The sequence below is a fragment of the Carcharhinus amblyrhynchos genome, unplaced genomic scaffold (assembly GCF_965287045.1).
Source record: "Carcharhinus amblyrhynchos unplaced genomic scaffold, sCarAmb.v2.hapA scaffold_468, whole genome shotgun sequence".
Classification (NCBI taxonomy): Eukaryota; Metazoa; Chordata; class Chondrichthyes; order Carcharhiniformes; family Carcharhinidae; genus Carcharhinus; species Carcharhinus amblyrhynchos.
Window position 1 is genome coordinate 32,501 of NW_027650208.1, and position 26,340 is coordinate 58,840.

The following is a 26,340-nucleotide window of genomic DNA, read 5'->3' on the forward strand; positions in this document are numbered from 1 at the left end:
TGTCAGAGTGAGTGTGAATGGGTGTGTGTGTCAGAGTGAGTGTGAATGGGTGTGAGTGTGTTAGAGTGAGTGTGAATGGGTGTGAGTGTGTCAGAGTGAGTGTGAATGGGTGTGAGTGTGTTAGAGTGAGTGTGAATGGGTGTGAGCGTGTCAGAGTGAGTGTGAATGGGTGTGAGTGTGTTAGAGTGAGTGTGAATGGGTGTGAGTGTGTCAGAGTGAGTGTGAATGTGTGTGAGTGTGTCAGAGTGAGTGTGAATTGGTGTGAGTGTGTCAGTGTGAGTGTGAATGGGTGTGAGTGTGTCAGTGTGAGTGTGAATGGGTGTGAGTGTGTCAGAGTGAGTGTGAATGGGTGTGAGTGTGTCAGAGTGAGTGTGAATGGCTGTGTGTGTGTCAGAGTGAGTGTGAATGTGTGTGAGTGTGTCAGAGTGAGTGTGAATGGGTGTGAGCGTGTCAGAGTGAGTGTGAATGTGTGTGAGTGTGTCAGAGTGAGTGTGAATGGGTGTGAGTGTGTCAGTGTGAGTGTGAATGGGTGTGAGTGTGTCAGAGTGAGTGTGAATGGGTGTGAGTGTGTCAGAGTGAGTGTGAATGGGTGTGAGCGTGTCAGAGTGAGTGTGAATGGGTGTGAGTGTGTCAGAGTGAGTGTGAATGGGTGTGAGTGTGTTAGAGTGAGTGTGAATGGGTGTGAGTGTGTCAGAGTGAGTGTGAATGGGTGTGAGTGTGTCAGAGTGAGTGTGAATGGGTGTGAGTGTGTCAGTGTGAGTGTGAATGGGTGTGAGTGTGTCAGAGTGAGTGTGAATGGGTGTGTGTGTCAGAGTGTGTGTGAATGGGTGTGAGTGTGTTAGAGTGAGTGTGAATGGCTGTGTGTGTGTCAGAGTGAGTGTGAATGGGTGTGTGTGTCAGAGTGAGTGTGAATGGGTGTGACTGTGTCAGTGTGAGTGTGAATGGGTGTGAGTGTGTCAGAGTGAGTGTGAATGGGTGTGAGTATGTCAGAGTGAGTGTGAATGGGTGTGAGTGTGTCAGAGTGAGTGTGAATGGGTGTGAGTGTGTCAGAGTGAGTGTGAATGGGTGTGAGTGTGTCACAGTGTGTGTGAATGGGTGTGAGTGTGTCAGAGTGAGTGTGAATGGGTGTGAGTGTGTCAGAGTGAGTGTGAATGGGTGTGAGTGTGTGAGAGTGAGTGTGAATGGGTGTGAGTGTGTCAGAGTGAGTGTGAATGGGTGTGAGTGTGTCAGAGTGAGTGTGAATGGGTGTGAGTGTGTCAGAGTGAGTGTGAATGGGTGTGAGTGTGTCAGAGTGAGTGTGAATGGGTGTGAGTGTGTCAGAGTGAGTGTGAATGGGTGTGAGTGTGTCAGAGTGAGTGTGAATGGGTGTGAGTGGATATAAAAGTAGGGAGGCCTTGCTGCAGCTGTATAGGGCATTGGTGAGGCCGCAGCTGGAGTACTGTGTGCAGTTTTGGGCGCTGCACTTGCACAAGGATATTTTGGCCTTGGAGGGAGTGCAGAGGAGGTTTACTAGGCTGATGCCGGAGTTGAGGGGATTGAGCTATGAGGAGAGGCTGAATAAACTAGGCTTGTACTCGTTAGAGTTTAGAAGAATGAGGGGAGATCTCATTGAGACGTATAAGATGATGAATGGGATGGATAGGATAGAGGTGGAGAGACTCTTCCCGCTCAGAAAAGACAGTAGGACTAGGGGGCACAGCCTCAAGATAAAGGGGGAGGCGGTTTAGAACGGAGTTGAGGAGGAACTTCTTCACTCAAAGGGTGGTGAATCTCTGGAATTCTCTACCCGTTGAAGTGGTGGAGGCTGCCTCGCTAAATATTTTTAAGACACGGGTTGATGGGTTCTTGATAAGAGAGGGGATTAAGGGTTATGGGGAGAGGGCGGGAAAGTGGAACTGAGCCACGACAGATCAGCCATGATCTTATTGAATGGCGGGGCAGGCTCGAAGGGCTAGATGGCCTACTCCTGCTCCTATTTCTTATGTTCTTATGTTCTTATGAGTGTGTCAGAGTGAGTGTGAATGGGTGTGTGTGTCAGTGTGAGTGTGAATGGGTGTGAGTGTGTCAGAGTGTGTGTGAATGGGTGTGCGTGTGTCAGTGTGAGTGTGAATGGGCGTGAGTGTGTCAGAGTGTGTGTGAATGGGTGTGTGTGTGTCAGTGTGAGTGTGAATGGGTGTGAGTGTGTCAGTGTGAGTGTGAATGGGTGTGTGTGTCAGAGTGTGTGTGAATGGGTGTGCGTGTGTCAGTGTGAGTGTGAATGGGCGTGAGTGTGTCAGAGTGTGTGTGAATGTGTGTGTGTGTGTCAGTGTGAGTGTGAATGGGTGTGAGTGTGTCAGTGTGAGTGTGAATGGGCGTGAGTGTGTCAGAGTGTGTGTGAATGGGTGTGAGTGTGTCAGAGTGTGTGTGAATGGGTGTGAGTGTGTCAGAGTGTGTGTGAATGGGTGTGAGTGTGTCAGAGTGTGTGTGAATGGGTGTGAGTGTGTCAGAGTGAGTGTGAATGGGTGTGAGTGTGTCAGAGTGTGTGTGAATGTGTGTGAGTGTGTCAGATTGAGTGTGAGTGGGTGTGAGTGTGTCAGTGTGAGTGGGTGTGAGTGTGTCAGATTGAGTGTGAGTGGGTGTGAGTGTGTGAGAGTGAGTGTGAGTGGGTGTGAGTGTGTCAGAGTGAGTGTGAGTGGGTGTGAGTGTGTGAGAGTGAGTGTGTGGGTGTGAGTGTGTCAGATTGAGTGTGAGTGGGTGTGAGTGTGTCAGAGTGAGTGTGAGTGAGTGTGAGTGTGTCAGAGTGAGTGTGAGTGGGTGTGAGTGTGTGAGTGTGAGTGGGTGTGAGTGTGTCAGATTGAGTGTGAGTGTGTCAGAGTGAGTGTGAGTGGGTGTGAGTGTGTGAGAGTGAGTGTGAGTGGGTGTGAGTGTGTCAGAGTGAGTGTGAGTGGGTGTGAGTGTGTGAGAGTGAGTGGGTGTGAGTGTGTCAGATTGAGTGTGAGTGGGTGTGAGTGTGTCAGAGTGAGTGTGAGTGGGTGTGAGTGTGTCAGATTGAGTGTGAGTGGGTGTGAGTGTGTCAGAGTGAGTGTGAGTGGGTGTGAGTGTGTGAGAGTGAGTGTGAGTGGGTGTGAGTGTGTGAGAGTCAGTGTGAGTGGGTGTGAGTGTGTCAGAGTGAGTGTGAATGGGTGTGAGTGTGTCAGAGTGAGTGTGAATGGGTGTGAGTGTGTCAGATTGAGTGTGAGTGTGTGTGTGTGTCAGAGTGAGTGTGAATGGGTGTGAGTGTGTCAGAGTGAGTGTGAATGGGTGTGAGCGTGTCAGAGTGAGTGTGAATGGGTGTGAGTGTGTCAGAGTGAGTGTGAATGGGTGTGAGCGTGACAGAGTGAGTGTGAATGGGTGTGAGTGTGTCAGAGTGAGTGTGAATGGGTGTGAGCGTGTCAGAGTGAGTGTGAATGGGTGTGAGCGTGTCAGAGTGAGTGTGAATGGGTGTGAGTGTGTCAGAGTGAGTGTGAATGGGTGTGAGTGTGTCAGAGTGAGTGTGAATGGGTGTGAGCGTGTCAGAGTGAGTGTGAATGGGTGTGAGCGTGTCAGAGTGAGTGTGAATGGGTGTGAGCGTGTCAGAGTGAGTGTGAATGGGTGTGAGCGTGTCAGAGTGAGTGTGAATGGGTGTGAGCGTGTCAGAGTGAGTGTGAATGGGTGTGAGTGTGTCAGAGTGAGTGTGAGTGGGTGTGAGTGTGTCAGAGTGAGTGTGAATGGGTGTGAGTGTGTCAGAGTGAGTGTGAATGGGTGTGAGCGTGTCAGAGTGAGTGTGAATGGGTGTGAGCGTGTCAGAGTGAGTGTGAATGGGTGTGAGTGTGTCAGAGTGAGTGTGAATGGGTGTGAGCGTGTCAGAGTGAGTGTGAATGGGTGTGAGCGTGTCAGAGTGAGTGTGAATGGGTGTGAGCGTGTCAGAGTGAGTGTGAATGGGTGTGAGCGTGTCAGAGTGAGTGTGAGTGGTTGTGAGTGTGTCAGAGTGAGTGTGAGTGGGTGTGAGTGTGTCAGAGTGAGTGTGAATGGGTGTGAGTGTGTCAGAGTGAGTGTGAATGGGTGTGAGTGTGTCAGAGTGAGTGTGAGTGGGTGTGAGTGTGTCAGAGTGAGTGTGAATGGGTGTGAGTGTGTCAGAGTGAGTGTGAATGGGTGTGAGTGTGTCAGAGTGAGTGTGAATGGGTGTGAGTGTGTCAGAGTGAGTGTGAATGGGTGTGAGTGTGTCAGAGTGAGTGTGAATGGGTGTGAGTGTGTCAGAGTGAGTGTGAATGGGTGTGAGCGTGTCAGAGTGAGTGTGAATGGGTGTGAGCGTGTCAGAGTGAGTGTGAATGGGTGTGAGCGTGTCAGAGTGAGTGTGAATGGGTGTGAGTGTGTCAGAGTGAGTGTGAATGGGTGTGAGTGTGTCAGAGTGAGTGTGAATGGGTGTGAGTGTGTCAGAGTGAGTGTGAATGGGTGTGAGTGTGTCACAGTGTGTGTGAATGGGTGTGAGTGTGTCAGAGTGAGTGTGAATGGGTGTGAGCGTGTCAGAGTGAGTGTGAATGGGTGTGAGCGTGTCAGAGTGAGTGTGAATGGGTGTGAGTGTGTCAGAGTGAGTGTGAGTGGGTGTGTGTGTGAGAGTGAGTGTGAATGGGTGTGAGTGTGTGAGAGTGAGTGTGAATGGGTGTGAGTGTGTCAGAGTGAGTGTGAATGGGTGTGAGTGTGTGAGAGTGAGTGTGAGTGGGTGTGAGTGTGTCAGAGTGAGTGTGAATGGGTGTGAGTGTGTCAGAGTGAGTGTGAGTGGGTGTGTGTGTGAGAGTGAGTGTGAGTGGGTGTGTGTGTGAGAGTGAGTGTGAGTGGGTGTGAGTGTGTGAGAGTGAGTGTGAGTGGGTGTGAGTGTGTGAGAGTGAGTGTGAGTGGGTGTGAGTGTGTGAGAGTGAGTGTGAGTGGGTGTGAGTGTGTCAGAGTGAGTGTGAGTGGGTGTGAGTGTGTCAGAGTGAGTGTGAGTGGGTGTGAGTGTGTCAGAGTGAGTGTGAATGGGTGTGAGTGTGTCAGAGTGAGTGTGAGTGGGTGTGAGTGTGTCAGAGTGAGTGTGAGTGGGTGTGAGTGTGTCAGAGTGAGTGTGAGTGGGTGTGAGTGTGTCAGAGTGAGTGTGAGTGGGTGTGTGTGTGAGAGTGAGTGTGAGTGGGTGTGAGTGTGTGAGAGTGAGTGTGAGTGGGTGTGAGTGTGAGTGGGTGTGAGTGTTAATGCCAGTAGCTGTGAGGTTTTCCCTATCTCTGTTTGCAGGATGTTCCGTTTACCCGAGAGTTCCCGGCTGTGGTAAATGAGGAAACTATGATTGTGATTTGTGGGAGAGTTCCAGAAGATGCGAAACAGTAAGAACTCTGAGAGCTGCGTGAATCAAGCACTAACTCTGTCTCTCTGGCTCACTCCCTCCATCATTCCCAGTGTCTGGACAGATCTCTCCCTCTCCATTCCCCACTCACTCTCTTTCTCTCTCTCCACTCCCCATTTGAAATAAAGGGCTTAGGAGAGTCAGGAGGGGGTATGAGGAGTCCTTGGTGGGTCAGATAAAGGAAAACCCCGAGGCTTTTCATTCTTATGTGAGAAATAAAAGAATGAGCAGGGTGAGGTTAGGGCCAGTCAAGGGTCGTAGTGGGAACTTGTGCATGGAGTCAGAAGAGATAGGTGAGACGTTGAATGAATACTTTTCTTCAGTGTTCACTAAGGAGAGGGGCCATGTTTTTGAGGAGGAGTGCAAGATACAGGCAGATAGGATGGAAAACATAGATGTTCTGAGGAAAAATGTATTAGCAATTTTGAAACACCTGAGGGTGAATAAGTCCCCTGGGCCTGATAGGATACATCCTAGGATACTTTGGGAGGCAAGGGATGAGATTGCAGAGCCTTTAGCTTTGATCTCTGGGTCCTTACTGTCCACGGGGATTGTGCCTGAGGACTGGAGAGTGGCGAATGTTGTTCCTCTCTTCAAGAAAGGAAATCGGAATGACCCTGGTAATTATAGGCCAGTTAGTCTTACTTTGGTGGTCGGTAAGTTACTGGAAAGGGTCCTGAGAGATAGGATTTATGACCATTTGGAAAGATGCAGCCTAATCCGGGATAGTCAGCACAGTTTCGTGAGGGGTAAGTCCTGCCTCACAAATTTGATTGAATTCTTTGAGGAGGTAACTTAGTGTGTAGACGAAGGTAGAGCAGTTGATGTCATATACATGGATTTTAGTAAGGCGTTTGATAAGATTCCCCATGGTAGGCTCATAAAGAAGATAAGGAGGTGTGGGATAGAAGGAAATTTGGCCGATTGGGTAAGTAACTGTCTGTCTCATAGAAGACAGAGGGTGGTGGTGAAGGGAAAATTTTCAGACTGGAGGCCAGTTACCAGTGGTGTACCACAGGGATCAGTGCTGGATCCTCCTCTATTTGTGATTTTTATCAATGACTTGGAAGAGGGGGCTGAAGGGTGGGTTAGTAAATTTACTGATGACACCAAGATTGGTGGAGTAGTGGATGAGGTGGGGGGCTCTTGCAGGCTACAAAGAGACATTGATAGGGTGCAGAGCTGGGCCGAAAAGTGGCAGATGGAGATTAACCCTGATAAGTGCGAGGTCATTCATTTTGGTAGGACAAACTTGAATGCAGATTGCAGGGTCAACGGCAGGGTCCTGAGGAATGTGGAGGAACAGAGAGATCTTGGGGTTCAGATCCACAGATCTCTGAAGGTTGCCACTCAAGTGGATAGAGCTGTGAAGAAGGCTTATAGTGTGTTAGCGTTTATTAACAGGGGGTTTGAGTTTAAGAGCCGTGGGGTTATGCCGCAACTATACCGGATGTTAGTGAGACCACATTTGGAATATTGAGTTCAGTTCTGGTCACCTCACTATAAGAAGGATGTGGAAGCATTGGAGAGAGTGCAGAGGAGATTTACCAGGATGCTGCCTGGTTTGGAGGGTAGGTCTTATGAGGAAAGGTTGAGGGAGCTGGGGCTTCTCTCTTTAGAGCAGAGGAGGATGCGAGGCAACTTAATAGAGGTTTATAAGATGATGAAGGGGATAGATAGAGTAGACGTGCAGAGACTATTTCCTCAGGTGGATGTAGCTGTTACTAGGGGGCATAACTATAAGGTTCATGGTGGGAGATATAGGAGGGATGTTCGAGGTAGATTCTTCACCCAGAGAGTGGTTGTGGTGTGGAGTAGACTGCCTGCTGTGATAGTGGAGTCGGACACTTTAGGAACTTTCAAGCAGTTATTGGATAGGCACATGGAGCACACCAGGATAATAGGGAGTGGGATAGACTGATCTTGGGTTCAGACATAACTCAGCACAACATTAAGGGCCAAAGGGCCTGTACTGTGCTGGACTGTTCTATGTTCTATGTTCACTCTCTCACTCTTTCTCTTTCCCGCTCTCCCTCTCCGTTCCCCCCTCTCTCTCTCTCTCTGTCTCCCACTCTCCGTTCCCCACTCCCTCTCTCTCTGTCTCCCACTCTCCGTTCCCCACTCTCTCTCTCTCTGTCTCCGACTCTCCGTTCCCCACTCTCTCTCTCTCTGTCTCCCACTCTCCGTTCCCCACTCCCTCTCTCTCTGTCTCCCACTCTCCGTTCCCCACTCTCTCTCTGTCTGTCTCCGACTCTCTGTTCCCCACTCTCTCTCTCTCTGTCTCCCACTCTCCGTTCCCCACTCCCTCTCTCTCTGTCTCCCACTCTCCGTTCCCCACTCTCTCTCTGTCTGTCTCCGACTCTCTGTTCCCCCCTCTCTCTCTCTCTGTCTCCCACTCTCCGTTCCCCACTCTCTCTCTCTCTGTCTCCCACTCTCCGTTCCCCACTCTCTCTCTCTCTGTCTCCCACTCTCCGTTCCCCACTCTCTCTCTCTCTGTCTCCCACTCTCCGTTCCCCACTCTCTCTCTCTCTGTCTCCCACTCTCCGTTCCCCACTCTCTCTCTCTCTCTCTCTGTCTCCCACTCTCTGTTCCCCACTCTCTCTCTCTCTGTCTCCCACTCTCCATTCCCCCCTCTCTCTCTCTCTGTCTCCCACTCTCCGTTCCCCACTCTCTCTCTCTCTGTCTCCCACTCTCCGTTCCCCACTCTCTCTCTCTCTCTCCCTCTCCATTCTCCTCTCTTTCTCTCTCTCCCTATCCATTACTCTCTCTCTCTCCGTTAATCTCTCTCCCTCTCTCTGTCTCCTTCTCCCGCTCCCTCACTCTCCCTCTCCATTCCCACTCCCTCTCCCCGTCTCCGTTCCCCACTCTCAACATAGAACATAGAACATTCCAGCACAGTCCAGGCCCTTCGGCCCTTGATGTTGTGCCGACCAGTGGAACCAATCTAATGACCCTCTAACCGAAACTATTCCAATGTTATCCATATGCCTATCCACTGACCATTTGAACGCCCTTAAAGTTGGCGAGTCCATAACTGCTGCAGGCAGGGCATTCCACTCCCTTACTACCCTCTGAGTAAAGAACCTACCTCTGACATCCGTCCTATATTTACCACCCCTCTCTCTCCCTCTCCATTCCCCTCTCTTTCTCTCTCTTCCTATCCATTACTCTCTCTCTCCCCCTCTCTCCCTCTCCATTCCCACTCTCTCTCCCCCTCTCCGTTCCCCACTCCCTCTCCCTGGAAAGGGACGAGTGCCGCCCGAAGGGGAGGGTGCTGAACTGGGGAAAGGCGAGCTATAGCAGGATTAGGAAGGAGCTGAAGGACACTGATTGGGAGGGGTTGTTCGCGGGTAAGTCTGCGGTTGGTAAGTGGGAGGCTTTCAAGGGCAAACTGATAATGTTGCAGGAAAGACATGTGCCGGTAAAGAGGAAGGATGGGAAAGGCAGGATTAGAGAGCCGTGGATCACAGCGGGTATTGAGGACTTGGTCAGGAAGAAGAGAGAGGCGTATGTTAGGTCGAAACGACTGGGAACGGAGAGAGCGCTGGAGGAATATAGAGAGAGCAGGAGGGAGCTCAAAAGGGGAGTTAGAAGGGTGAAAAGGGGGCATGAAATGGCTTTGGCTGACAGGATTAAGGATAATCTAAAGGCATTTTACTCTTATATTAGGAACAAGAGGGTGGTTAGAGGGAAAATTGGTCCTCTTAGGGATGGAGGAGGGGAACTGTGCATTGAGTCTGAGGGAATGGGGGAGCTCCTGAATGAATACTTTGCGTCGGTATTCACAAAGGAGAGGGGTTTGGTGTCGTGTAATGTCTTGGAGGGAGCTGTAGATCATTTGAAGGAAATATCTATTACGAGGGAGGAAGTGCTAGGGTTTTTAGGTAGCGTAAGGACGGATAAAGCTCCGGGGCCTGATGGTATTTATCCCAGGCTGCTTAGGGAGGTGAAAGATGAAATTGCTGGGCCTCTGGCGCAAATCTTTGTCTCTTCTTTGGACACAGGTGAGGTCCCAGAAGACTGGAGGGTGGCTAATGTGGTACCGCTGTTCAAAAAGGGCAGTAGGGATAACCCTGGGAATTATAGGCCAGTGAGTTTGCCATCGGTGGTAGGAAAATTGTTGGAAAAAATACTTAGGGGTAGGATGTATGAGCATTTGGAGCGTTGCGATCTGATTAGGGATACGCAACATGGCTTTGTTAGGGGAGGTCTTGCCTTACGAATCTGGTAGAATTTTTTGAGGAGGTGACAAAAACGGTCGACGAAGGACGAGCCGTTGATGTCGTCTATATGGATTTCAGTAAGGCGTTTGACAAAGTCCCTCATGGTAGGCTGGTAGAAAAGGTTAAGGCTCATGGAATACAAGGACAGGTATCTAGATGGGTTGAGAACTGGCTTGGTAATAGGAGACAGAGAGTAGTAGTGGAAGGGTCCTTTTCTAGCTGGAGGTCTGTCACCAGTGGTGTGCCGCAGGGCTCAGTACTGGGACCTCTTCTATTTGTAATATATATAAATGACTTGGAAGAGAGCGTAGGTGGTGTGATCAGCAAGTTTGCGGAAGACACCAAGATGGCAGGATTGGCGGATAGTGAGGAGGATTGTCAGGTGACACAGTAGGATATAGATAGGTTGGTACATTGGGCAGATAGGTGGCAGATGGAATTTAATCCTGACAAATGCGAGGTGATGCATTTTGGAAGGAATAATGCAGAGAGGAGTTACATGATAAAGGGTAGACCGATTAAGAGTATAGACATGCAGAGGGACCTGGGAGTGCAAGTGCACAAGTCTCTGAAGGTGGCAACACAGGTGGAGAAGGTTGCAAAGAAAGCTTACGGAGTGCTAGCCTTTATAGGAAGGGGTATAGAGTATAAGAGCTGTCGTCTAATGCTTCTGTTGTACAGAACATTAGTTAGACTGCATTTGGAGTACTGCGTCCAGTTCTGGTCACTTTACTACCGGAAGGACATGGAGACCCTGGAGAGAGCGCAGAGGTGGTTTACCAGGATGCTGCCTGGTATGGAAGGACTGGGTTATGAGGAAAGATTGGGAAAACTGGGGCTCTTCTCCTTAGAAAGACGGAGATTAAGGGGGGATCTGATAGAGGTGTATAAAATAATGAAGGGTATAGATAGAGTAAACAGTGGCAGGCTTTTCCCTAGATTGGGGACAACTATTATGAGAGGTCACGAGCTAAGGGTGAGGGAGGAGAAATATAATTTGGATGCTAGAGGGAGGTTTGTCACACAGAGGGTCGTGGGGGTATGGAATGCACTGCCAAGTAAGGTGGTGGAGGCAGGCACGCTGGACTTGTTTAAGGTTTACTTAGATAGACACATGAGTGAAACAGGGATGGAGGGTTATAGGAGACGGTTTTAAATAAGGATCAGAGCCTCAGGTCGATACTGGAAATGTAATATTACATGTTAATGTTTTGTCTCTTTTAATCCACAGGTGTCGGTCCACCTTGTTGTCAAACGAGGGGCATGCACACGGTGGGTCGTGCGTGGGCTGCTCTTGGAGGTTTTGAGAGTGGCCTAGTACTTCGTGTCGATGTGTGTGCTTAATCCTGGACCAGCTGACGGGCACCACGACAGCTCAGTGACTATCACTGTTTGCTGTGCAGACACATGGATTTGGGCTGGTGTCTGTGGGAGTTTGAGCATTCTCCCTGTGGTTGCGTGGGTTTTCTCTGGGCGCTCCGGTTTCCTCCCACACCCCAAAGATGTGCTCTTAGGCTGATTGGTGTAACAAATTGTCCCTAAACTATTCTCCCCTGGATCTGGTTACAATACGGGTGCTATTCACATACACACGGGGCAGGGTAGGTGGAGGAAAATGCTTTAAAATGGCAGCGTGGGCTCGTTGGGCCGAAGGGCCTGTTTCCCGTGCCGGGTTGTTCTTTGTTCTCTTTGTTGTTCTCTCTCTCCCTCTCCATTCCCTTCTCTTTCTCTCTCTCCCTATCCATTACTCTCTCTCTCTCCCTCTCCGTTCTCTCTCTCTCTCTCTCCCTCTCCGTTCTCTCTCTCCCTCTCTCTGTCTCCTTCTCCCACTCCCTCTCTCCCTCTCCATTCCCACTCTCTCTCCCCCTCTCCGTTCCCCACTCTCTCTCCCTCTCCATTCCCTTCTCTTTCTCTCTCTCCCTATCTATTACTCTCTCTCTCTCTCACACACACCCTCTCCGTTTCTCCCTCTCTGAGCTGATTCTATCTCCCATTTCAGTTCATTCTTTATTGCTGAACACTCACCCAATCCCAGATTCATTCTCAGTCTAGTGACAATTGAAGGAATCTTAACCCCGTTTTATCTCGAACTGCCCCTCACCTGAGGTGTAGTCATCTGGCACCATACTGACCCTCTGACAGTGCGGCACTCCCTCAGCACTGACCCTCTGACAGTGCGGCACTCCCTCAGCACTGACCCTCTGACAGTGCGGCACTCCCTCAGCACTGACCCTCTGACAGTGCGGCACTCCCTCAGCACTGACCCTCTGACAGTGCGGCACTCCCTCAGCACTGACCCTCTGACAGTGCGGCACTCCCTCAGCACTGACCCTCTGACAGTGTGGCACTCCCTCAGCACTGACCCTCTGACAGTGCGGTACTCCCTCAGCACTGACCCTCTGACAGTGTGGCACTCCCTCAGCACTGACCCTCTGACAGTGCGGCACTCCCTCAGCACTGACCCTCTGACAGTGCGGCACTCCCTCAGCACTGACCCTCTGACAGTGCGGCACTCCCTCAGCACTGACCCTCTGACAGTGCGGCGCTCCCTCAGCACTGACCCTCTGACAGTGCGGCACTCCCTCAGCACTGACCCTCTGACAGTACGGCACTCCCTCAGTACTGACCCTCTGACAGTGCGGCACTCCCTCAGCACTGACCCTCTGACAGTGCGGCACTCCCTCAGCACTGACCCTCTGACAGTGCGGCACTCCCTCAGTACTGACCCTCTGACAGTGCGGCACTCCCTCAGCACTGACCCTCTGACAGTGCGGCGCTCCCTCAGCACTGACCCTCTGCTGTGGTGCTGAGTCTCCAGTCCGTGATGTTTGGGACAATTTGTTTTGTGTGTTAGTAACTCGATGAGAACCTCTGAGTCATTGAGGTTCACAGCATGGAAACAGGCCCTTCTGCCCCACATGTCCCTGCTCACCCTTTTATATTCCCGAAGCCCATCCCCATTCCCCTCCTTTGGCCCATATCCCTCTCGAACCCGTGTGTATCGGACCCACAGAACTGTCCAAACACTTTAGAAAAGATAAAATTCTCCCGGCTGCCGCTATTAATCCAGGCAGCTCGTTCCAGAGTCTCAGCACAGTCTTTAAACAACCCCCTCCCCCCACCCCCCCGAGATACCAGACTGACTCTGTTTCTATTCCCCCCTCCAGCCTGACTCTGTTTCTATTTCCCCCCCCAGCCTGACTCTGTTTCTATTCTAAACCCTCCCACCCCCGGCTATATTTTAAAGTCTGTTTTTGTCTTTTGCAGTTTTATTATCAACTTCCAGAAGGGAGTGAATGCGGAGGCCATTCCTTTCCATTTTGCTCCTTGTTTTGATGGGGGAAAGGAGAAAGTTGTGTACAGTTCCCAAAAAGCCAACAACTGGGCCCCAATGTCAGAGAAATGTATCGAGACAGACCTGAGAGGCAAGAATTTCAAACTGACTGTCCTTTTCTGGAAGAATTGTTATCAGGTAAAGTCACTGAGTTCAGAACCTGACACTGATCGAAACCTATCGACCATTTTTAACATAGGATTCCTGGTGACACAGTGGGTTAGCGCTGCTGCCTCACAGCGCCAGGGACCCGGGTTCCATTCCCGGTGACACAGTGGGTTAGCGCTGCTGCCTCACAGCGCCAGGGACCCGGGTTCCATTCCCGGTGACACAGTGGGTTAGCACTGCTGCCTCACAGCGCCAGGGACCCGGGTTCCATTCCCGGTGACACAGTGGGTTAGCGCTGCTGTCTCACAGTGCCAGGGACCCGGGTTCCATTCCCGGTGACACAGTGGGTTAGCGCTGCTGCCTCACAGTGCCAGGGACCCGGGTTCCATTCCCGGTGACACAGTGGGTTAGCGCTGCTGCCTCACAGTGCCAGGGACCCGGGTTCCATTCCCGGTGACACAGTGGGTTAGCACTGCTGCCTCACAGCGCCAGGGACCCGGGTTCCATTCCCGGTGACACAGTGGGTTAGCGCTGCTGCCTCACAGCGCCAGGGACCCGGGTTCCATTCCCGGTGACACAGTGGGTTAGCGCTGCTGTCTCACAGCGCCAGGGACCCGGGTTCCATTCCCGGTGACACAGTGGGTTAGCACTGCTGTCTCACAGCGCCAGGGACCCGGGTTCCATTCCCGGTGACACAGTGGGTTAGCGCTGCTGTCTCACAGCGCCAGGGACCCAGGTTCCATTCCCGGTGGCACAGTGGGTTAGCACTGCTGCCTCACAGCGCCAGGGACCCGGGTTCCATTCCCGGTGACACAGTGGGTTAGCGCTGCTGTCTCACAGCGCCAGGGACCCGGGTTCCATTCCCGGTGACACAGTGGGTTAGCGCTGCTGCCTCACAGCGCCAGGGACCCGGGTTCCATTCCCAGCTGGGGTCACTGTCTGTGTGGAGTTTGCACATTCTCCCCGTGTCTGCGTGGGTGCTCTGTTTCCTCCCACATTCTGAAAGAGGCCCTGGTTAGGGTGGATTGGCCTGAACACTGCCAGACTGTGCTGACACGGGGAATTTCACAGTGACTTCAATGCAGTGTTAATGTAAGCTTTACTTATGACTAATAAATAAGTTTTTAATGTAAGCCAACTTTGACAATAATAAAATTAAAAACAACTCCTTTGCTCTTCCTGCTCTCTCGTTACTTTCCCTCCCTCACTCTCTTCTCCTGCTTTCACTCCATCTGTCTGATCTCCACCCCGCTCTGAGTCCCCGCGATATCACTGCGATTTCTCCTGTATCCAGTGTTCATACTGATCTCTGATTGGTATCTGTAGGCCAGCATTAATGGGAATCACATTCTCATCCATGAGAAAAATGACCCTGACTTCATGGTAAACGCTGTCAACATTTACGGGAATGTGAAAGTGGACAGTCTGAGAGCGTATGATCTCCGCTGTGTCAAAACTGTAAGTGATAGTTAGAGAAAAATATATAAAGGGTCCAATGCCATCACAAAGCATTCAATCTAGGGATAGTGTGGGGGGCGGGTGGGGGGGGGGCGCGGGGAGTGCCGCACTGTCAGAGGGTCAGTGCTGAGGGAGCGCCACACTGTCAGAGGGTCAGTGCTGAGGGAGTGCCGCACTGTCAGAGGGTCAGTGCTGAGGGAGTGCCGCACTGTCAGAGGGTCAGTGCTGAGTGAGTGCCGCACTGTCAGAGGGTCAGTGCTGAGGGAGTGCCGCACTGTCAGAGGGTCAGTGCTGAGGGAGTGCCGCACTGTCAGAGGGTCAGTGCTGAGGGAGTGCCGCACTGTCAGAGGGTCAGTGCTGAGGGAGTGCCGCACTGTCAGAGGGTCAGTGCTGAGGGAGCGCCGCACTGTCAGAGGGTCAGTGCTGAGGGAGTGCCGCACTGTCAGAGGGTCAGTGCTGAGGGAGCGCCGCACTGTCAGAGGGTCAGTGCTGAGGGAGTGCCGCACTGTCAGAGGGTCAGTGCTGAGGGAGTGCCGCACTGTCAGAGGGTCAGTGCTGAGGGAGCGCCGCACTGTCAGAGGGTCAGTGCTGAGGGAGTGCCGCACTGTCAGAGGGTCAGTGCTGAGGGAGTGCCGCACTGTCAGAGGGTCAGTGCTGAGGGAGTGCAGCACTGTCAGAGGGTCAGTGCTGAGGGAGTGCAGCACTGTCAGAGGGTCAGTGCTGAGGGAGTGCCGCACTGTCAGAGGGTCAGTGCTGAGGGAGTGCCGCACTGTCAGAGGGTCAGTGCTGAGGGAGTGCTGCACTGTCAGAGGGTCGGTACTGATCAGTCTTGGGAAATGCATTGACATGAGAAGCAGCAATGGATATGAATGATTGAGAACTCACAGAGAGATTGAAGAAGTTGCATTGCGATTAACAATGTCCCTCTGGTCCCTGTAGGGTAGACGCTGAGATCCTTGCACAGTGATGACAGTGGACGGACCTGCTTCCTTACCCTGGGAGTGCCGACTGTCTCGGAGTCTGAAAAAGAAGCAGCTCCTGTACTAATAGCCACTAAACACTCACCAGATTGATATCTTCCCTCTCTGCACACTGTGCTCCCATTAAACCTTTCCTGAATTGAATTCTGGGCATGCGTGCTTTTTCCTGCGAGTTTATTAGAGAGACGGCAAATAGAAATTCTCCAAAACTGGCAGCATACAAACTCAAAAGATTTTAAAAAATCTATTATGTCAGTCAACACGAAAGAGACTCTATAAAAACTACACTATATAGACTCTATAGAGTATAAACACTACACTATATAGACTCTATAATCTATAAACACTATACTATATAGACTCTATAATCTATAAACACAGCACTATATAGACTCTATAATCTATAAACACTACACTATATAGACTCTATAATCTATAAACACTACACTATATAGACTCTATAATCTATAAACACTACACTATATAGACTCTATAATCTATAAACACTATACTATATAGACTCTATAATCTATAAACACAGCACTATATAGACTCTATAATCTATAAACACTACACTATATAGACTCTATAGAGTATAAACACTACACTATATAGACTCTATAATCTATAAACACTATACTATATAGACTCTATAATCTATAAACACTACACTATATAGACTCTATAATCTATAAACACTATACTATATAGACTCTATAATCTATAAACACTACACTATATAGACTCTATAATCTATAAACACTATACTATATAGACTCTATAATCTATAAACACAACACTATATAGACTCTATAATCTATAAACACTACACTATATAGACTCTATAATCTATAAACACTATACTATATAGACTCTATAATCTATAAACACACAGTATAGACTCTATAATCTATAAACACTACACTATATAGACTCTATAATCCATAAACACAACACTATATAGACTCTATAATCTATAAACACAACACTATATAGACTCTATAATCTATAAACACTACACTATATAGACTCTATAATCCATAAACACAGCACTATATAGACTCTATAATCTATAAACACAACACTATATAGACTCTATAATCTATAAACACTATACTATATAGACTCTATAATCCATAAACACTATAACTATATAGCCTCTATAATCTATAAACACAACACTATATAGACTCTATAATCTATAAACACAACACTATATAGACTCTATAATCTATAAACACAACACTATATAGACTCTATAATCTATAAACACTACACTATATAGACTCTATAATCCATAAACACAACACTATATAGACTCTATAATCTATAAACACTACACTATATAGACTCTATAATCTATAAACACTACACTATATAGACTCTATAATCTATAAACACTATACTATATAGACTCTATAATCCATAAACACTATAACTATATAGACTCTATAATTTATAAACACTATAACTATATAGCCTCTATAATCTATAAACACACACTGTATAGACTCTATAATCCATAAACACAACACTATATAGACTCTATAATCTATAAACACTACACTGTATAGACTCTATAATCTATAAACACTACACTATATAGACTCTATAATCTATAAACACTACACTATACAGACTCTATAATATATAAACACAACACTATATAGACTCTATAATCTATAAACACTATAATATATAGACTCTATAATATATAAACACTACACTATATAGACTCTATAATCTATAAACACTATGATATATAGACTCTATAATCTATAAACACTATACTATATAGACTCTATAATCTATACACACAACACTATATAGACTCTATAATCTATAAACACTACACTATATAGACTCTATAATCTATAAACACTACACTATATAGACTCTATAATCTATAAACACTATACTATATAGACTCTATAATCCATAAACACTATAACTATATAGACTCTATAATCTATAAACACACACTGTATAGACTCTATAATCCATAAACACAACACTATATAGACTCTATAATCTATAAACACTACAGTATATAGACTCTATAATCTATAAACACTATACTATATAGACTCTATAATCCATAAACACTATAACTATATAGACTCTATAATCTATAAACACTGCACGATATAGACTGTATAATCTATAACACTACACTATGTAGATTCTATAATCTATAAACACAACACTATATAGACTCTATAAGCTATAAACACAACACTATATAGACTCTATAATCTATAAACACTACACTATATAGACTCTATAATCTATAAACACTATACTATATAGACTCTATAATCCATAAACACTATAACTATATAGCCTCTATAATCTATAAACACACACTGTATAGACTCTATAATCCTTAAACACAACACTATATAGACTGTATAATCTATAAACACTACACTGTATAGACTCTATAATCTATAAACACAACACTATATAGACTCTATAATCTATAAACACTACACTATACAGACTCTATAATATATAAACACAACACTATATAGACTCTATAATCTATAAACACTACACTATATAGACTCTATAATATATAAACACAACACTATATAGACTCTATAATCCATAAACACAACACTATATAGACTCTATAATCTATAAACACTACACTGTATAGACTCTATAATCTATAAACACAACACTATATAGACTCTATAATCTATAAACACTACACTATACAGACTCTATAATATATAAAACAATAAACAGTAAAATATAGACTCTATAATCTATAAACCTACACTATATAGACTCTATAATCGATAAACACAGATAATATATAGACTCTATAACCTATAATCTAAACACACAACACTATATAGACTCTATTAATCTATAAACACTAACACTATATAGACTCTATAATCTATAAAACACTACACTATACAGACTCTATTATATATAAACACTATAATCTATAAACACTACACTATACAGACTCTATAATATATAAACACAACACTATATAGACTCTATAATCTATAAACAGTATAATATATAGACTCTATAATCTATAAACACTACACTATATAGACTCTATAATCTATAAACACTATAATATATAGACTCTATAATCTATAAACACTATACTATATAGACTCTATAATCTATAAACACAACACTATATAGACTCTATAATCTATAAACACTACACTATATAGACTCTATAATCTATAAACACTACACGATATAGACTCTATAATCTATAAACACTATACTATATAGACTCTATAATCCATAAACACTATAACTATATAGACTCTATAATCTATAAACACACACTGTATAGACTCTATAATCCATAAACACAACACTATATAGACTCTATAATCTATAAACACTACAGTATATAGACTCTATAATCTATAAACACTATACTATATAGACTCTATAATCCATAAACACTATAACTATATAGACTCTATAATCTATAAACACTGCACGATATAGACTCTATAATCTATAACACTACACTATATAGATTCTATAATCTATAAACACAACACTATATAGACTCTATAAACTATAAACACAACACTATATAGACTCTATAATCTATAAACACAACACTATATAGACTCTATAATCTATAAACACTACACTATATACATTCTATAATCTATAAACACTACACTATATAGACTCTATAATCTATAAACACTACACTATATAGATTCTATAATCTATAAACACAGCACTATATAGACTCTATAATCTATAAACACAACACTATATAGACTCTATAATCCATAAACACTACACTATATAGACTCTATAATCTATAAACACTACACTATATAGACTCTATAATCTATAAACACTATACTATATAGACTCTATAATCCATAAACACTATAACTATATAGCCTCTATAATCTATAAACACACACTGTATAGACTCTATAATCCATAAACACAACACTATATAGACTCTATAATCTACAAACACACACTGTATAGACTCTATAATCTATAAACACTACACTATATAGACTCTATAATCTATAAACACTACACTATATAGATTCTATAATCTATAAACACAGCACTATATAGACTCTATAATCTATAAACACAACACTATATGGACTCTATAATCTATAAACACACACTGTATAGACTCTATAATCTATAACACTACACTATGTAGATTCTATAATCTATAAACACAACACTATATAGACTCTATAATCTATAAACACACACTGTATAGACTCTATAATCTATAAACACTACACTATATAGACTCTATAATGTATAAACACTACACTATATAGACTCTATAATCCATAATCACTATACTGTATCGACTCTATAATCTATAAACACTACACTATATAGACGCTATAATCTATAATCACTATACTGTATCGACTCTATAATCTATAAACTACACTATATAGACGCTATAATCTATAAACACAACACTATATAGACTCTATAATCTATAAACACTACACTATATAGATTCTATAATCTATAAACACAGCACTATATAGACTCTATAATCTATAAACACTACACTATATAGATTCTATAATCTATAAACACACACTGTATAGACTCTATAATCTATAAACACCACTATATAGACTCTATAATGTATAAATACTGCACTATATAGACTCTATAATCTATAATCACTATACTGTATCGACTCTATAATCTATAAACACTACACTATATAGACTCTATAATCTATAAACACAACACTATATAGACTCTATAATCTATAAACACTACACTATATAGACTCTATAATCTATAAACACTACACTATATAGACTCTATAATCTATAAACACTACACTATATAGACTCTATAATCTATAAACACTACACTATATAGACTCTATAATCTATAAACACTACACTATATAGATTCTATAATCTATAAACACTACACTATATAGATTCTATAATCTACAAACACTACACTATATAGATTCTATAATCTATAAACCCTACACTATATAGACTCTATAATCTATAAACACTACACTATATAGACTCTATAATCTATAAACACTACACTATATAGACTCTATAATCTATAAACACTACACTATATAGACTCTATAATCTATTAACACTACACTATATAGACTCTATAATCTATAAACACTACACTATATAGACTCTATAATCTATTAACACTATACTATATAGACTCTATAATGTATAATCAGTCTACTATATAGACTCTATAAACTAGAAACACTACACTGTATAAACTGTACATAAACACTACAGTATATGTATATTAAACTGTATTATACATTGCCTGAGAGTGTGGTGGCCTCTTTTATGGTCAAACCAAAGAAACAAACTGAAGTTAAATCAGGCCAACGTAAAAGGGACAGCTCCCCAACAGAAAGGGGAACAGTCTGAACAAAACCAAAGTAGAAAGGAAACTTGAAAATGTCAAGTGTGTATTAACAGGGGGTTTGAGTTTAAGAGCCGTGGGGTTATGCCGCAACTATACCGGATGTTAGTGAGACCACATTTGGAATATTGAGTTCAGTTCTGGTCACCTCACTATAAGAAGGATGTGGAAGCATTGGAGAGAGTGCAGAGGAGATTTACCAGGATGCTGCCTGGTTTGGAGGGTAGGTCTTATGAGGAAAGGTTGAGGGAGCTGGGGCTTTTCTCTTTAGAGCAGAGGAGGATGAGAGGCGACTTAATAGAGGTTTATAAGATGATGAAGGGGATAGATAGAGTGGACGTGCAGAGACTATTTCCTCAGGTGGATGTAGCTGTTACTAGGGGGCATAACTATAAGGTTCATGGTGGGAGATATAGGAGGGATGTTCGAGGTAGATTCTTCACCCAGAGAGTGGTTGTGGTGTGGAGTAGACTGCCTGCTGTGATAGTGGAGTCGGACACTTTAGGAACTTTCAAGCAGTTATTGGATAGGCACATGGAGCACACCAGAATGATAGGGAGTGGGATAGACTGATCTTGGGTTTGGACATAGCTCGGCACAACATTGAGGGCCGAAGGGCCTGTACTGTGCTGGACTGTTTTATGTTCTATGTTCAACGTCAAATTAAAATGTGATTATTAGGCTCAATAATGGCTCCAGCACTTGTGGTGCCCAGCGGGTATAGTAGGGATCAACTGTGCCCGTGGACACCGCATGCTCCCTCTCCAGGGACACCTGGCCATGAACATAGCCGCGGTAGAGGGGCAGACAGTCGGGACAGATGGCCCCCCCCCTTCACCCGCTGCCTTGTAAATGGCGCGTTTCACCAGGCCCAGGAGCAGGTTCACGAGGAGGGTGCCATCCCTCCCCTCTCCTCTCCACACTGGGTGTCCGTAGATCAGGAGCGTGGCACTGAAATACAAACAAAACATCAATAAAGCGTTATTCAGAAAAACAAAAAGGGAGTAAGACAGGAAACATAGACATGGCCCACACACTCCACAAGGCCACAGAAGGGACAAGCCTGGGAGCCTGTGGATCCTACAATTGTGTGGAACTGCTGTGTGCATCACCCTCTACCCCAGGTCCCCGATGTAACCAGGGAGATCCCTCCGTAAAGGGACCTCCACTGGGGACTCCGCACGCCTGAGCCGCCTCAAGCCCGTGTGCACTTCCAGGGCTGAACACGACCGTCCTAAGGTCTTGGATGGCTTTGGCCGTGCACCGGACGGACACCCCCGCGCGCTCAGCCAGCAGGCGAGGGCTCATCCAACTCCCCCCCCCCGCCATCCAGCCCCCCCTCTGTCATCCAGCCCCCCCCCGCCATCCAGCCCCCCCTCTGTCATCCAGCCCCCCCCTCCGCCACCCAGCCCCCCCCCCCGCCGTCCAACCCCACCCGCCATCCACCCCCCGCCATCCACCCCCTCCGCCATCCAGCCCGCCCCTCCAACATCCAGCCCACCCCTCCAACATCCAGCATGTCCCCGATCCTGGTCATCCCGGCGTCCACAGCCTCCCTCTCCGTCAGCCACCTGAAGTTATATTCCAGATCCTAACCACTCGCTGTGCGAATCTATCTCCACCACACTCTCAGACAGTACATTCCAGATCCTAACCACTCGCTGTGCGAATCTGTCTCCACCACACTCTCAGACAGTACATTCCAGATCCTAACCACTCGCTGTGTGAATCTGTCTCCACCATACTCTCAGACAGTACATTCCAGATCCTAACCACTCGCTGTGTGAAGCTATCTCCACCACACTCTCAGACAGTATATTCCAGATCCTAACCACTCGCTCTGCGAATCTATCTCCACCACACTCTCAGACAGTACGTTCCAGATCCTAACCACTCGCTGTGTGAATCTGAGAGTGTGGTGGAGACAGATTCACACAGTGAGTGATTAGGAGCCGGAATGCACTGTCTGAGGGTATGCTGGGGCCAGGGTCCATTCAGGCATTAAAGTGAACATTAGATGATTATTTGAATACAGACAACATAGTGGGGAGCACAGGGGTAAGGCCAGGGAATGGCACCTTTCTCATTTGGAGGGCTGTTGCTGGCATAATGGGCCAAATGGATTTGTGCTCCATAAGTATTTTATAATTCTATAATCAGCAGTGCTCTATAATTGTATCCCGAGATCTTGGATCAGTGTGCAAACTTGATCCATGAATAGGAACAGCATGTCAAAGGTCACCAATGGAATAATATTACAAAGAACAAAGAACAAAGAACAACACAGCACGGGAAACAGGCCCTTCGGCCCAACGAGCCCGCGCCGCCGTCCTACTATCTCAGTGACCTATTCATGATTTTAGTCTACGCCTAACGTGCGAGGATCAGGGAGGTCCAATTTAGGGACAATTTTAGTACCCAATCAATCAGCCTAAAAGCACATCTTTGGGGGATGTAGGAGGAAACCGGAGCACCCGGAGGAAACCCACGCAACCACGGGGAGAACGTGCAAACTCCCACAGACACAGGCCCAAATCCATGTGTCCGCACAGCAACAGAGATAGTCTCTGAGCTGTCATGTTGCCCTCGAGATGGTCCAGTTTAAGCACACTAACGACATGAAGCAATAGGCAACTCCCGAAGCAACGTCCAAGAGCAGCCCACTACAACCTGTCGCATGCATGCCCCTTGCTGGACTTAAATGCCTGTGGAGACAAAAAATTCATTATTAAACAGGCAAAGACTAACAATCCTGAGGCAAAACGTAATCCCAAGCCTACAATGTTTAGTAAGGCCTGCTATATCCCCCTATATGTAGCCCGCTCATGTGGCTGTCTAAGTGACTCTTAAACAACCCTAGCGTGCCTGCTTCCACCACCTTACTCGGCAGTGCATTCCACACCCCCACTACCCTTTGCGTGAAAAACTGCCCTCTAATATTTGTCTTATACCTAGCCCCCCTCACCCTAAGCCCGTGACCCCTCGTTCTATCCATTTCTAATAGCGGAAAAAGCTTACCACCATTTACTCTATCTATCCCCTTCATAATCTTATAAACCTCTATTAGATCCCCCCTCAGCCGACGTCTCTCAAGGGAAAACAGCCCAAGTTCATCCAATCTTTCCTCGTAAGACAGCCCTTCCATACCAGGCAACATCCTGGTAAATCTCCTCTGCACTCTCTCCAGGATCTCTACATCCTTCCGGTAGTACGGCGACCAGAACTGGACGCAGTACTCCAAGTGAGGCCTAACCAACGTTCTATACAACTGCAACATCAGACTCCTACTCTTATATTCTATACCTCTTCCTATGAAGGCTAACATACCATACGCTTTCCTCATCACATTCTGCACCTGCGCCGACACCTTCAGGGACTTATGCACTTGCACCCCCAGGTCTCTCTGCGTATCTATACTCCGGATAGTTCTACCTTTTATTGTATAACTCCCCTCCACATTATTCCGGCCAAAGTGCATCACCTCGCATTTCTCCGGATTAAATTCCATTTGCCATCTATCTGCCCAATCTACCAGCCTGTCTATGTCCTGTTGCATTGCCAGGCACTGCTCCTCAGTACCCGCCAATCCAACCATCTTGGTGTCATCAGCAAATTTGCTGATCACACCACCTACCCCCTCTTCCAAGTCATTAATATATACCACAAATAGAAGAGGTCCAAGTACCGAGCCCTGCGGCACACCACTGGTGACAGGCCTCCAATTGGAAAAGGAGCCTTCCACTACTACCCGCTGTCTCCTCCTCCCAAGCCAGTTCTCCACCCACCTACATACCTGGCCTTGTATCCCGTGAGCCTTCACCTTTTCTATCAGCCTACCATGAGGGACCTTGTCAAACGCCTGACTGAAATCCATATAGACGACATCAACGGCTTGTCCTTCGTCAACCGTTTTTGTCACCTCTTCAAAAAATTCCACTAGATTCGTAAGGCACGACCTCCCTGTAACGAAGCCATGCTGCGTATCCCTGATCAGATTGCAGCGCTCCAGATGTTCATACATCCTATCCTTGAGGATCCTCTCCATTAGCTTGCCTATAACTGAAGTCAAGCTCACCGGCCTATAATTCCCTGGGTTATCCCTCTGACCCTTCTTAAACAACGGTACTACATTTGCAATCCGCCAATCCTCTGGGACCTCACCTGTGTCCAAAGAAGAGACAAAGATTTGCGTCAGAGGCCCAGCAATTTCATCCCTCACCTCCCTTAGCAGCCTGGGATAGATGCCATCAGGCCCCGGAGATTTATCCGTCTTTATACTGTCTAAAAGTCCCAACACCTCTTCCCTCGTGATGACTATTTCCCTCAACGGATCCTCAAACTCCTCAAGCACAGCACCAGACATCAGGCCCCTCTCCTGCGTGAATACCGACGCAAAGTATTCATTCACGATCTCCCCCATTCCCCCAGGCTCCAAGCATAGTTCCCCTCCTCTGTCCCTGAGAGGACCAATCTTCCCTCTAACCATCCTTTTATTTCTAACATAGGAGTAAAATGCCTTAGGATTTTCTTTAATCCTACCCGCCAAAGCCATTTCGTGGCCCCTTTTTGCCTTTCTGATGCCCCTTTTAAGTTCTCTCCTACATTCTCTGTATTCTTCTAACGCTATCTCTGTCCTCAAATGCCTAGATCTAATGTACGCCTCCCTCTTCCTCCTGACCAGGTCCTCAATATCCCTAGTTACCCACGGCTCTCTAATCCTACCCTTCCCATCCTTCCTCTTGACCGGCACGTGCCTTTCCTGCAAAGATTTTAGTTTTCCCTTGAGAGACTCCCACATACCCAGCGTCGACCTGCCATCAAACAGCTTACCCCAGTCCGTATCTTTAAGATCCTGCCTAATCCGGTTGTATCTAGCCCTCCCCCAGTTTAACACCCTCCCCTTAGGACAGGCTTCATCTTTATCCATTAATATCTTAAACCAGACAGAGTTGTGGTCACTGTTAGCCACCTGCTCTCCTACTTCAACGTCAACCACCTGCCCAGGCTCATTCCCCAGAACCAAGTCCAGTATAGCCCCCTCTCTGGTCGGGCTATCCACATACTGCTCCAGGGATCCTTCCATTACACACTGTACAAATTCCTCCCCGTCAGCACCCTCTGATCTTGGCACCTTCCAGTCTACCCCGGGGAGATTAAAATCTCCCACTACCACCACCCTATTCTTCCTGCACTTATCTAGAATGTCCCTGCTTATCCCTTCTTCCACAGCCCTCGGGCTGTTGGGCGGTCTGTAGTACACACCCAACATAGTAACATCTCCCTTCCTATTCCTCAACTCCACCCATAGCGACTCGATTCCTATATCCTCTATACCTCCCTCCCTCTGCACTGCTATGATGCAATCCTTAACTAACAACGCCACTCCCCCACCTCTCAGCGACCCACCCCTATCACGCCTGAAGCACTTATACCCGGGAA

At 46.3% G+C, this 26,340-nt stretch overlaps 1 protein-coding gene across 1 annotated transcript in view; it reads left to right on the forward strand.

Annotated features, from left to right (window-relative positions):
• Positions 1-14,506, forward strand: part of LOC145339447 (galectin-6-like) — a 17,997-nt gene extending 3,491 nt beyond the window's left edge. Inside the window, exons 2-4 of the mRNA XM_080183917.1 lie at positions 5,260-5,348; positions 12,859-13,063; positions 14,360-14,506. Of these exons, the coding sequence (XP_080040043.1) occupies positions 5,260-5,348; positions 12,859-13,063; positions 14,360-14,506 (441 nt within the window). The remainder of the gene's footprint in view (positions 1-5,259; positions 5,349-12,858; positions 13,064-14,359) is intronic.
• The last annotated feature ends 11,834 nt before the right edge of the window (positions 14,507-26,340 follow it).